This window comes from Scomber scombrus, unplaced genomic scaffold (assembly GCF_963691925.1).
Source record: "Scomber scombrus unplaced genomic scaffold, fScoSco1.1 SCAFFOLD_252, whole genome shotgun sequence".
NCBI lineage: Eukaryota > Metazoa > Chordata > Actinopteri > Scombriformes > Scombridae > Scomber > Scomber scombrus.
Window position 1 is genome coordinate 21,298 of NW_026910337.1, and position 14,221 is coordinate 35,518.

The window sequence follows — 14,221 nt, forward strand, 5'->3', positions numbered from 1 at the left end:
GAAGCGAGGAAGGTAGGGGGAGGAAAGAAAGAGAGAAGGAGGAAGGGAGGAAGGAAAGGAAGCAAGGAAGGAAGGAAAGAAGGGAAGGAAGGAAAGAAGGAGGGAGGGATGGAGGAAGGACAGAGGGATGGAAGAAAGGGGGATGGAGGAAGGATATATATATATAGTCATCGACTCATTTGAAGATAAAATAAGTAAAATGTGAGTTCATCCATTGTTTCCACCAGTATCTACTTCAAAGCATCAAATGAGCTAAAACTTTATTTTTAAAAACTCTTCCTGAACTCTTTTTATAGTGTTTAAATCACTTCATAAATAAAAGTTGACTCGACTTGCCTGCACTTATGTATCTGTTGGTATGAAGCACACATCACAGACCAGATGCTTTATGGGAGCCGCAGTTTTAAGCCTGTCACCTCTGACTGAGATTTAAAGCTGGCGGTTTGCAGAGTTACACACATCTGCTCCCCTCTGACAAATATTCAAGCTGCCCAAAAGTGCAACAGAATAATTTCTTCAACTATTCATGAAGACTGAGACTTTAACGTGCCTGCAGCTTCTCTCAGCTCTACGGAGCTTTATAGTGAATTTAAGCTCATTGTTTAGCTGTCCGGCTGCAACTTTACTGTTTCGGTTTACTCTCAGCGTTTGTTGCACAAATTATATTTAAACTGTGTCCTGGTGGAGGTGGAAGAAGTGAGATAGGCGGCCGAAAGTTCAGTTCCTAAATATATTTAAAGTCGTATTAATATCGTAATGTGACCAGGCGGGGAGTTCCGGTCCTCTGAAATGAGGCCAACGTGGAAGTAACTTAAAACTGCATTCTATCAAAAGGCCACCAGGGGGCGACCGTTTTGGTGTCAAAAGGACTTCCGTCTCTATTCAAGTCAATGGAGAATTCACCAACTTCTCACTTGATTTCTAACCTCAGTAAACGTTTTCAAAATGTGTTTATGGTCTCAATCGCTAGTTTAAAGCCTTCTTCAATGCAGTATGATGTTCATTTGGGACATTTTGGCCTCCCTGATTTTATATGTGACGATAAAGCAGGGTATGCATTAGGGCGTGGCTACGTCGTGATTGACAGGTTGATTGGTTCACAGGTTCAGGAGGGCGCCTCATGCCCCTCCTGATGCCCATATAAGTAGAATCCGTGTTTTTATTTTTCCCAGCATGCACCTGAAATTTTCAAGATGGCGCTGCCCAGATCCGATACTATCTGCCTCCGAGCAGCAGTCCACAAACCAATGGGTGACGTCACGGATGTTACGTCTATTTCTTATATATCGTCTATGATTGTGACACAAGTATCGTGATAATATCGTATCGTGGAGCCTCTAGTTATAACACACTATAATATAATTATAATCAACTTTTCTCTTTATTTTTCTTCACATTTTTCTCTTCTTCACTTCTTTGCTCCTCCTGTGCTGTCCACTTTTCTTCCTCTCGTCTTCTCTGACCTCAGCTCATCTCACTTGTCCTCTCTTTAAGTGTTCACTCTCTCTCTCTCTCTCTCTCTCTCTCTCTCTCTCTCTCTCTCTCTCTCTCTCTCTCTCATGTAGATTACTTTGCTTTCAGATTGTCCATGAATCCTCCTCAGTCTCAGACCTCATGACTCACACAGATATCGATGATTACACAGGTTTAAATCAGATGTTGACTCACTCTCTCTTCTCTTTCCACTCTCTCTCTCTCTCCAGGCTGTGAGAGTGACTTCTGGGGCCCCCACTGCAGTAACCGCTGTCAATGCCGAAACGGTGCCAAATGTAACCCGATCACCGGAGCCTGCGTGTGCACCGACGGCTACCAGGGTTGGCGCTGCGAGGAGACTTGTGACTCCGACTTCTACGGCAAAGACTGCATGCTGGAGTGTCATTGTCTCAACGGCGCCACCTGCCACCATCAGACCGGAGAGTGCCTCTGTGCACCGGGATACACGGGGGCCTTGTGAGTAGCAGAGTGTCCTTTGCAGACTATGACATGCTCATCATCATCACATCAAGGGGGTTAAAATACTCTGAGATGGTACTTAAGGCCTCAAGTGTTTCCATGGAGATGAAATGAAACTGGTGACCCTGCAACTCGTTTTAAAGTGTTTTTTCTGAAAGGTTTTCAATGGTTCTGATATTGGCAACTTATGCATGATATGTGCTGATTTAAACAGCAGCTACAGCAAATCTGGACCTCTATTTCCAAAAGTATCTTTAAGGCCAAGATGATTGTAAAATCTACCTTACAAATCTTCTTAACCCTCCTGTTGTCCTCGAGTCAAGGAAGGAAGGGAGGAAGAAGGAAGGAAAGGAGGAAGAAGGAAGGAAGGGAGGAAGAAGGAATAAAGGAGGAAGAAGGAAGGAAGGGAGGAAGAAGGAATGAAATGAGGAAGAAGGAAGGAAAGGAAGGAAGGAAAGGAGGGAGGGAGGAAGGAAGGAAGTAAAGGAGGGAGGAAGGAAGGGAGGAAAGGAAAGAAGGAAGGGAGGTAGGAGGGAGGGAGAAAGGAAAAGAGGAAGGGAGAAAGGAAGGAAAGGACAGAGGAAAGAAGGAAGGAAGGAAGGAAAGGAAGGAAGGAAAGAAAGAAGGACAGAGAAAGAGAGAGGAAGGAAAGAAAGAGAGAAGGAGGGAGGGAGGAAGGACAGACAGAAGGGAGGAAAGAAGAAACAGTCAAAACAGACAGGTTCAATTTGACCAGGGAGGACGACACGAAGGTTAAAGGAAGAGGAAGAGCTTGACCTCGCCGACATTAGCTCCACATTTCATTTCTCACTCAGGTTACGCTGAATTCTGGTGGCCTGATTTTTCCTTTTCAAACCCACAAAGAGAAACATCACACAAGTGGTTATTATCAGGGTTCGACGGTGGTGGAAGAAGTGTTCTGATCCTTTATTTAGGAAAAAGTCACCAATAAAACAATGTATAAATGCTCAATTAGAAGCTCAAACAATGACTTCATCATTTCAAAGACTCATCTTATCTTGAAACCTGTTTTTTTGTTGTTTTTCTAGCTTAGTGTGTCTTCACGTAACTTAAAAGTTGTCTTATTTACATGTTTCTTTCTCAGCTAACTTTCTAACTTTATCCACTGCTTCATTCAGGAAACAGCTGGTTTAGTTCAGAGTTGGAGGGTTTGAAAGAAATTCAGCTTTACTGAGCGAACTTTAACGCTATATTAAAGGACAGGATCACATTTATCTAGTATGACAGGAGCCTAAATGATCATTAAAGCAGTTTTTCTTGCTGTAATGATTCCTCCTGTTCATACTGACCATTAGAAGATCCCTTCATAATGCTCTTACAAAGGAAGTGATGGAGGACTAAATCCACAGTCCTCCTCCTATTGGACGTATTCATGATTTAAACTATAACATCTCATAACAACACTTTCTTCTTCTTCTCTCTCTTTTACCTGCAGCTGTGAGGAGCCGTGTCCTCCAGGTAAACACGGCTCTCTGTGTGAGCAGCGTTGCCCCTGTCAGAACGGAGGAACGTGCCACCACGTCACGGGGGAATGCTCCTGCCCCGCCGGCTGGGTGGTACGACCCGCATATACACACAAAATACACATCATATACACCCTCTATAATACACACAACATACACACAGAAGACCCGCATATACACACAACATACACAGCAGCCCTGCATATACACACAACATACACACAAAACATACACAGCAGCCCTGCATATACACACAACATACACACAACGTACACAGCAGCCCTGCATATACACACAACAACACACACAACATATACAGCGGACCCGCATATACATCCTCTACAATACACACAATATACACAGCAGCCCTGCATATACACACAACATACACACAACATACACACAACATACACACAAATACACTGCAGACCTGCATATACACACACAACAATACACACAATATTGACATCAGCCACGCATATACATCCTCTACAATACACACAACACACACAACATACCCGCATATACACACAACATACACACAACATACACATCATATACACCCTCTATAATACACACAACAACACACAACATACACACAACAATACACACAACAGACACAGCAGCATCCAGCTAAATCACTACAAAATAATGTGCATTTATTTATGTTGAAGTTCAGCCAGCAGGAGAATCTTTAGGGTCAAAGATTCTGTTTACTTTCAGGATTCAAATGTTTAAATGTAGTTTTTTTGGTAGTTTTTTTCCCTCCTGAAACCAGTAAAAGGATGTAAGGTTAGCAGCAGATAAGTCGCTGCTGCACCTGCTCTGACTCACAGTGTGACAGTAATTACAAGTTAACAGCAAAGTGTCAAACAAACAAGCAAAGAAAATGTTTAGAATCGCAGGTTTTAGAGACAAATGAGTGACTGATCATTAAAGTAAAGAGCTCACAATGCTGCCAAAGGAAAGTTATTCTTGTTTTTAACATTAAATGGAAGATTTTAAAGGTGTTTTCTGTCTAAAAAAAGCTTTTTATTTCAAAATACACTGAATAAAACCATAGACTGTATATAAAAATGGACGTAACATCCGTGACGTCACCCATTGGTTTGTGGACTGCTGCTCGGAGGCCAATAGTATCGGATCTGAGCAGCGCCATCTTGAAAATTTCAGGTGCATGCTGGGAAAAAAAAACACAGATTCTACTTATATGGGCATCAGGAGGAGCATGAGGCGCCCTCCTGAACCTGTGAACCAATCAACCTGTCAATCACGACGTAGCCACGCCCTAATGCATACCCTGCTTTATCGTCACATATAAAATCAGGGAGGCCAAAATGTCCCAAATGAACATCATACTGCATTGAAGAAGGCTTTAAACTAGCGATTGAGACCATAAACACATTTTGAAAACGTTTACTGAGGTTAGAAATCAAGTGAGAAGTTGGTGAATTCTCCATTGACTTGTATAGAGACGGAAGTCCTTTTGAAACCAAAACGGTCGCCCCCTGGTGGCCTTTTGATAGAATGCAGTTTTAAGTTACTTCCACGTTGGCATCATTTCAGAGGACCAGAACTCCCCGCTTGAATAAAACTCAAATACAAGCAGCATTAAAAACAGTTCTGCTGACGTCTAATGTGACAAACTCAATTTCATTTATGAGAGCGTGTTACATGGTGGCTTTTTATATCAATCAATCACTCAAAGTGTATTTATAGAGCAGCTTTCATTCAGGTTAATGATGTAGTTCAAAGTGCTAAACAGTTGATTGACAAGCTGATAATAATACAGAACAAGTGTATACCGAGGAGAATATAGAAAGAAAAGGAAAAGCGAAATAGAGTAAAAACAAATAACAATTAGAGAGCACATTTTACATTTTATTTTACATTAAAAAAATTGTTAAGAAACATTTTTTTTAAAGACATTTATATGTATATTTATAATAAAAAATAATAATAAAATAACATGAAATAAAGTAGAATAAAATCTTAAAACATCAAATCAAATCAAATAAAAGACTATAAACTGCTTTGAATCAAACCCCAGACTGATCAGGTAGATTATAAAACACTTCCAGCCACATGCATGTTAATATGTTATCAAACACTTCATCCCTTTCTTACTTCCTTCCACCCTTCCTTCCTTCCTCCTTTCCTTTCTTCCTTCCTTCCTTCCTTCCTTCCTATTTTCCTTCCTTCCTCCCTCCCTTCCTTCCTTCCTTCCTCCTTTCCTTTCTTCCTTCCTTCCTTCCTTCCTATTTTCCTTCCTTCCACCCTTCCTTCCACCCTTCCTATTTTCCTTCCTTCCACCCTTCCTTCCTTCCTTCCTTCCTCCTTTCTTTCCTTCCTCCTTTCCTTCCTTCCTTCCTATTTTCCTTCCTTCCTTCCTCCCTCCCTCCCTTCCTTCCTTCCTCCTTTCCTTTCTTCCTTCCTTCCTTCCTTCCTATTTTCCTTCCTTCCTTCCTCCTTTCCTTCCTTCCTCCCTTTCTTCCTTCCATCCTTCCTTCCCTCCTTCCTCCCTATTTTCCTTTTTTCCTTTCTTTCTTCCTCCCTTTCTTCCTTCCTCCCTTCCTTCATTCCTTCCTCCTTCCTTCCTTTCTTCATTCCCTCCAATCAATAATCATTTATATGTTATAATGTAGATTAATATAAACATCAACATCATGGTCATGTGATTTTTCCTCCTCAGGGTCCCGTCTGTGCTCAGCCGTGTTCGTTCGGATCGTTTGGGATTAATTGTTCTGAGGAATGCATCTGTCGTAACGGAGGCCTGTGTGATCACATCAGCGGTCAGTGTCAGTGCACCGCCGGATACATCGGAGAAAGGTACGACTGTAACGCCATTATACTATTAATACTATAGTAAAGGTTAGTTAGGAAGGAAGGAAGGAAGGAAGGGAGGGAGGGAGGAAGGAAGGAAGGGAGGAAGGAAGGAAGGAAGAAAGGAAGGAAGGAAGAAAATAGGAAGGAAGGAAGGAAGGAAGAAAGAAAGGGAGGAAGGAAGGAAGGAAGGAAGGAGGAAAGGAAGGAAGAAAGGAAGAAAGGAAGAAAGGAAGAAAATAGGAAGAAAGGAAGGAAGGAAGGAACGAATGAATGAAGAAAGCAAAGAAGGAAGGACACAAGGAAGGAAGGAAGGAAAAAAGGAAGGCAAAGAGAAGATAGGAAGGAAGGAAGGATGGATGGATGGAAGGAAGGAAGGAAGGAAGGAAGGAAGGAAGGAAAGAAGGAAGGTAGGAAGGAAGGAAGGACAGATGAAAGGAACATTTACCCTAACAGCTGAAAACATTGGTTAGAAAATTAGAAAAGTAATCAAATGTAATAAGTTACATTACTTTGATGAAGTCATTGAAATAGTTACATTACTTATTACATTATAAACAGAGTAACTAGTAATCTTGTAAATATGAATAAAATCCAGCAGTGCAAAGACGAGAAATAATATTAATAACTTTATTTATATAGTATCTTTCAAAGTGCTTTACATTTGAACCAATAAAATAAGAGCAAACAAGTACAGCTAGTAAAATTCAACAGCATAGATTAAAAAAACAAACATTATAACAAATAATAAGAGATAAAAGTAAAAAAAAAAAAAAAAAGAAAGATTATAAAATTAAATGAAACTAAATAAAAAGTTTAAAACACAAGATTAAAAAAAGCTTTGTAGTAAAGGTTTATTTTAAGTTATTTTTTAATTCCGTTAAAATAACAGCTGAACTTAGATCTTAGGAAGGAAGGAAGGAAGAAAGGAAGGAAGGAAGGAAAGGAGGAAGGAATGAAGGAAGGAAAATAGGAAGGGAGGAAGGAAGGGAGGATGGAAAATAGGATGGGAGGAAGGAAGGAAGGAAGGGAGGAAGAAAGGAAGGAAGGAAAATAGGAAGGAATGAAGGAAGGAAGGAAAATAGGAAGGAAGGAAGGGAGGAAGGAAGGAAGGGAGGAAGAAAGGAAGGAAGGACATTTACTCTGCTCAACTAATGCTCACAGATTGCTATTACGCTCCTTTGTCTATCCTCCATTACCAAAAAAGTCGGGAGGTTTCCTACTTTTACCGCCTCCATCATCTCTGACACTGTCTATAAAGACTTTTCTCTAACCTCACATCTCTCTCTCTCTCTCTCTCTCTCTCTTTCTCTCTCTCTCTCTTTCTCCAATGTCTCCTTCTCTTCCACCCCCCCCCCCCCCTCTTCGCTCTCCATCGTTATTCTCAATTGGGCCAAATTACCTCCATTCATTTAAGGCTCCCAGACAGGTGAATTAGCCTACATGGAATAATTCCCGGATTGAGTTCTCCTCCCGCTCCGCTCCGCGTTTCTAATGGAATTAACCGAGATAAGACTCCTGGAAAAGGTAGTCGGCATGATTTAAACGTGACACACACAAAAAAAACAGAAGTCCCTCCGCCGAGACATTTTAATTGAGTGATTTGTCTATTTTCTTAATGGTTTTCATCAGGCGGACGTGTTAAGAATGATTCACCAAGACGTCGAGCAGCCTTAACTTAAAGCTTTTCACTTAGCAAAAAGACAATTTTCTATTCAACACCGTCGTTTCTATCTGCTCATTATAATCCTTATGGCCACTTTGTAAGCTTTCACCTTGAGCACCTTCGCAGGGTCTCGGCATAATGTGGATCCCGTTGACCCTCATAATGGTGCGAGTTGACGTGATGGTGGAGCGCAGGTCGTCCTGGAGGATAATGGAGAGTCCCTGCAATGCGAGGGCGAGATAATATCACTCTGTATTTATTGTAAAGGTTGTATCATTGATCATTATTCACATTTTAAATGTGTCCTTAAAGGATCATTCGGGGTTGGGAGGAATATTTTGAAGAAGAAAACGAGCTTTGAGTGCTTCTACATGCACACTGGTATCCTGGTTTTTATTATATTTGGGGACTAATGTGTTATTTATCTTCTTTTTACATCATTTTAACAGCATGCAGGTGTTTGATAGCGCGGAGCTCGTCGTCGATTCAATTCATTCCTCGACATTTCAGCCACTTCCTGTCATTTCTATACAGACTGACATGATTTATTCTGCATGATTTCCCCATCACATTTTCTAAATCGTCATATTTTATGAAGGTTTAATAAAAGCTAGAGTGAAAACTAGGTTAAAAAGACAAAAGACACAGAGATTAATTAAATCCACGAGAAGATAAAAAGATATATAGAATAATAATATTAATAAGATAGCATAAAATTAAGTAGAATAAAGTGTTTAAACATCAAAACAAATGAAATAAACTTAGAATAAAAAAGCCTATAAGCCAGTATACTATAATAATACTTAAAAATCTCAATACTTTCAGCAACATACATGGTATTATGTTGTTAAACAGTTTGTATTCATATGTTTGATGTATAAACGTCATGGTTACGCTTCTCGACATTTCAGCCACTTCCTGTCATTCTCTGCATTACCAATGTCAGACTTTCATTTATATTTCATATTTTCTTAATCATTGTATTTTATGAGAGTTTAAATAAAAGCTAAATTAAAAACTAGGTTAAAAAACAGGTTAAAAAGACAAAAAGAAACAGAGATGAATAAAATCCATGAGAAGAGAAATATATAATATTAATAAGATAAAATAAAATAAAATAAAGTAGAATAAAGTTTTTAAACAGCCAAACAAATTAAACAAAACAAGAATAAAAAGACTATAAATCATTTTTAATCCAAAGCCAGGCTGCACATGAAGGTTTTTAGTTTACTTAAACATAATAATAATAATAATAATATATAATAATATAAAGATAATACTTAAAAATCTCAATACTTTCAGCTACATACGTGACAATATGTTATCAAACAGTTTGTATTCATATGTTTGATGTAGATATAAACATGATGGTTATGCTTCTCGACATTTCAGCCACTTCCTGTCATTTATATTTCACATTTTATTAACAATCATATTTTTTGTCTTATTAACAAATCTGAACTGAAATGAGTCTGACATTTGCACGTAGAGACACTTGTTTTTTTTTTCTTTTTAAGACCCTCAGACTGTCAGACCCGATCTGACCGAAGTATAATTAGACCCGATCCGACGAAATGTTCCCGACCCAAACAGAGCGAAACAAAGAGAAAACATAATGCTCCGCCAATACAAGCAGCAATACTTTAGCAGTTTTTCCTGCACTTCACAGTTCACACTCTGCCTCAAAACACACATTTTCTCCCCTGATGATGGTGATGATGATGACGATGAAGCAGCACATTATCAGAGCAGGTAGAGTCAGGATTTAAACATATCGAGACACCTGACCCTACTCGACCCAGCTGGACCGGATAAACATTGTTCCATTTTCGTGTGACGACAGCTTCTTATACATGCATATTAACTCATAAAATGTCCAAAAATTAACCACATCTCAAAGGAATTTGCACTCTTACTTAATATGTTATCTTTGAAGCTGTGTTTTTTCCATTAACTAGAGTAGAATAAAAGCAAAATAGATGTCACAAAATTGTCAGATAATAGCTTAATAGCTTCTTTGGCAACACAAGCAAAACTCCACAGGAACTGTTTTCTGGAAAATGGGTTAAAGCAAACATTGGGACTAGAATTATCTCTTAATGTGTGTAGTGGTACTTCTTTAGGGGCGGACATTTACGCCTGATGGCTAATTGAATGAAACAGCAAAAGCTTTTAACTCTGACGACGAGCAGCTTCTTTCATTCGGAAACATTCAGAAAAACAAGATTTCCTACATTTCCTTTCGTCTCACCGCTACTTTGTTATTGTCTTCGCCTCCAGATGCCAGGATGAGTGTCCGGTCGGCACTTACGGACCGCAGTGCGCTCATAAGTGCGACTGCCAGAACGGGGCCAAGTGTTACCACATCAACGGAGCCTGTCTGTGCAACGAGGGCTTCAAGGGTCCGAGCTGCCAGGACCGCTTCTGTCCCGCCGGCCTGTACGGACTCATCTGTGACAAATACTGCCCCTGCAAGGAAGCAAACACACTCAGGTGCTCAGCTGTTGGTCAAGAAAGAAAGTGATCAGTGTAGTTTGAACAAGTGCAGATGCAAAAATATAAAGCATTTTGTGTGCAGTTCCTTTTCAAGTTGAAGCATCACTTCGGCCGTCATAATTTAACTAACTGTTAGATTTTAAACACAGGACTCTCTTGTCTCTTACATCATGTTTCAACAGTACTTTAACACTTCTGTTGTCCTCAAGTCAAGTAAGGAAGGGAGGAAGAAGGAAGGGAGGAAGGAAGGATGGAAGAAAGGAAGGAGGGAGGAAGGAAGGACGGGAGGGAGAAATAAGGAAGGACGGGAGGAAGGAAGAAGGGAGGGAGGAAAAAGGAAGGAAGGGAAGGAGGGAGGAAGAAGGAAGGATGATGGAAAGGAGGGAGGAAGGAAGAAGGAAGGAAAGGAGGGAAGGAAGGAATGAAGGAAAAGAGGAAAGGAAAGAAGGAAGGACGGAGGAAATAAGGAAGGAAGGTAGGAGGGAGGGAGAAAGGAACGAACGAAGGACAGAGGAAAGAAGGAAGGAAGGAAGGGAGGGATGGAGGAAGGAAGGAATGAAGGAAAGAAGGTACAGTCAAAACAGACGGGGTCAATTTGACCCGGGAGGACGACACGAAAGTTAAATGTCAAATGTAGTAAGGATAGTAAGCTAGAGGATCCTCTCAACACATTGGGGAACCTTTTATTGATGTTGGTCTACATGCATGCTGCGTCTCAAATCACATACTTCTGTTAGCACACTCTGTACTTACTGGTGTAGGGTGCACATTTCGACAGGTAAGCGTGTCTCAAATCCAAACACGGCCCTTGCACACTTACCGGAAATGATGATTAGCTAGTTAGCAAGCTAGCGTTACCATTCATGTTATTGTTTGTGGTACCAAATCATTCCAGACTGCTAAATGAACCCAATAAACCTGCTGATGGTTTATATGTGACAACAGTATAGTGGAGCTTAGTGTAAAAAAAACACAAGTATAATTTACATTTGTATAACATGGCAATGTTCACTGTAGTTACAACTTCCTCGGTCGTCATTTCCTGTTTGAAAAGTAGTCCCTCCCCTTCTGCTACGGAGCCAAGATGGCGACCGTTGAGGGTGAGAAGTGTCCATAGTTACACACTCAACTTTTTGAGTGAAGCCATCCAGGTTCTCATAGTGCTGCATGTTTCCATACTCACTTATAACCTCAGAATATTAAGAAGTGTAAGAACAGAAGAAGAGATTTGAGACACAGTATTATGTAGAATGACTCTAAAGATAAAGCTGAGATATTAGTCATTAGTTTTGCAGGTTTTTGGTCATAAACTAACAGGATTTTTGAATTAAGCAATGGCAATCCATCCACTAGTTGTTGTGTCATGGTTGTGCACTCAAAATATTAAGAAGTGTAAGTACAGAAGAAGAGATTAGAGACACAGCAGCAGATCAAATATTTAATTTTACAACATTGGCTGATTCACTCACTTCTAACGTCTTCGTCCTCTCAGCTGTCACCCTTTGTCTGGAGAGTGCACCTGTGCAGCGGGATGGACGGGGCTTTACTGCAACGAGACCTGTCCAGCAGGTTACTACGGCGAGGGCTGCAGAGAGCTGTGTGCTTGTACCAACGGAGCCGACTGTGACGGCATCACCGGAGCTTGTGTGTGTGCACCGGGATACATCGTAAGTACAGACACACACACATACACCAACTCTGAGATGAATGCAATAACAAACCATCACGCATCTGTGGTGATTCATATCTGATGTTGAAGGAGCAGAATCAGTCACAGATTTACATCTTAAGGAGTTGCAGGTGTTCAAACTCTTTTTCTACAGTTGGTGCTTACAAACACAAACAAGTAAGACATACAGAGTTATAAAGAGATACACAAAATACAGGATTAAAGGGATGGCACCACAGAGACAAAAACATGGATTTACACTCTTCACACCACAGACTGGATTTCTTGAGGTTACTTATTTAAAGCTTGTTTGGCTGTAGGAACAAAGCTCTTCCTAAAACAGGCCTTTCTGCACATGTGTAGTCTAAACCTAAAGCCAGAAGGAAGGGGGGGCAAAGTGCTGGTAGAGTGGGTCATCTGGGTGATGTAATCAGATAAGTTTGGGGTGGGAATACCAATGAGTTTTCTGGCTAAATGAGTTATCTGTAAGAGTATAGTCTCACTGGTAACTGTAAGCATATTTATGGAGAAAGAAAACAGATGGCACCACATGGAAGAACTGGCTCAATAATGCAACAGTGCAGGAGAAGAAGGAGATAAACAGGAGTTTGACAGACAGGTGGGTTAGTTAACAGATTGCTGTTAGTCTCTGTTGACAAAGCTTCTAAATATCGATGGTATGCTTATTGAAGCTGAGGTTATTGTCCAGTGTAATGTCAAAGTATCTGAAAGACTCCACCACCTCTATCTTCTCTCCTTTGAGGGTGACACTTTGGGGATGGACCAGTGTTTCGGAGGGGCTAAAGTAGGAATGCACCGATCTGGCTTTTTCAGTCCTGATATCAATACCTAAGCTTTAGGTATCGGCTAATACCGAGTACTGATCCGATACCAGTGCTTAATCAATAAGCTGTAAGCCTCACTGTGTGGAAGAGACACAGATCCTTCTTTTATGTTGAGTAAGAAATTCCTCAATATTTGGTTTGGTAGAGACAGTGATAGTGGAGAAATGATGTCTGGAGACCGCCCCTTGATCATCCCTGTCCCCTGATGATTTTACACTTTGCTACAGTATCCACTCCTGTTTCGGCCCTTCTCACTAGGCCCGTTTCCACTGCAGGAACTTTGGGGTAATTTAATGGGGTCGTGACCCTTGACACGTGTCTCCATAGCAGGAATCTCCCGGAACTTTTACGGGGGCTAAACGAGTCCCTGCCTCGTCGTAGGTACTCTGTTCGGCCCCAAAAAAATCCTAGGTGGGGTTTGAGGTTTACTCGGTGCTGATTGGGTATACTCAAAACGGGATGTGGCGTCAGCAGAAAGCGCCAAAATAAGCGGCATTTTTAAAACCCGGCAGAAGACGAACAGTAGAAGAAAGCGTCTACACTGCCGGAAAAAAGTTCATAGCGTCCACCGTCATGTACACGAACACACAAACCAGAAACAACTTGTGGGTCCTACTCTGCTATGAGACACAACAGCCTAGAGGACCAAGTGAGAGGACGTTCCTGTAAAGGTCCCGCCTACTAAGTTTTACCAGGAACTTCCTTAGTGGACACGAGGCTATAGTTAACAGTCAGTACGTTTACATGCAGCAAAAAATTCGAATTTCTGATGGTATCAGACATAGTTTGGACTTTTAAAATGCTTGTAAACACCTTAGTCCGATCTACATCAGACCTACATCGGACCATAACGGACATCTCAAAATCGGATAAGAACACCTAGATAATTAGTTCATAGTCAGCATTTTAACGCCATGTATACTCAGCAATCGTATCTAAATCGGATTTTGCATTCTGCGCATGCTTGAGAATTTCCGCTGGGGCTTTCACCCGGAAGTGAAAGATCCGTTGTTCTTTTTATATGAAGTATTAGAAGGAAAATAATGCACGAAATGTATGTTACTGTAGCATCGTCCAGCTCCTCGTACGCCATCTCTGTTAGAATGCCGTCAGATAGTTTGTTGTTGCTGTTAAGTAAAGGTCAACAGGAAGTGGCTCTTTGTTGAGAGGGCTACAGGAAGTGGCTCTTTGTTGAGAGGTCAACAGGAAGTGGCTCTTTGTTGAGAGGGCTACAGCGCCACATAGCGTAACGGAGTCAGCCATGCTCCGGCCATTTATCCGATTC

General features: G+C 40.9%; 1 protein-coding gene across 1 annotated transcript; it reads left to right on the forward strand.

Annotated features, from left to right (window-relative positions):
- Positions 1-1,703: 1,703 nt before the first annotated feature.
- On the forward strand, positions 1,704-12,089 carry LOC133976942 (multiple epidermal growth factor-like domains protein 10; the record flags this gene model as incomplete). The annotated part of the gene is made up of 5 exons (XM_062415080.1): positions 1,704-1,950; positions 3,410-3,530; positions 6,130-6,266; positions 10,207-10,419; positions 11,915-12,089. Coding segments are annotated over 5 exons (893 nt in total), but the record flags the coding sequence as incomplete, so codon positions are not given.
- Between the last annotated feature and the right edge of the window lie 2,132 nt (positions 12,090-14,221).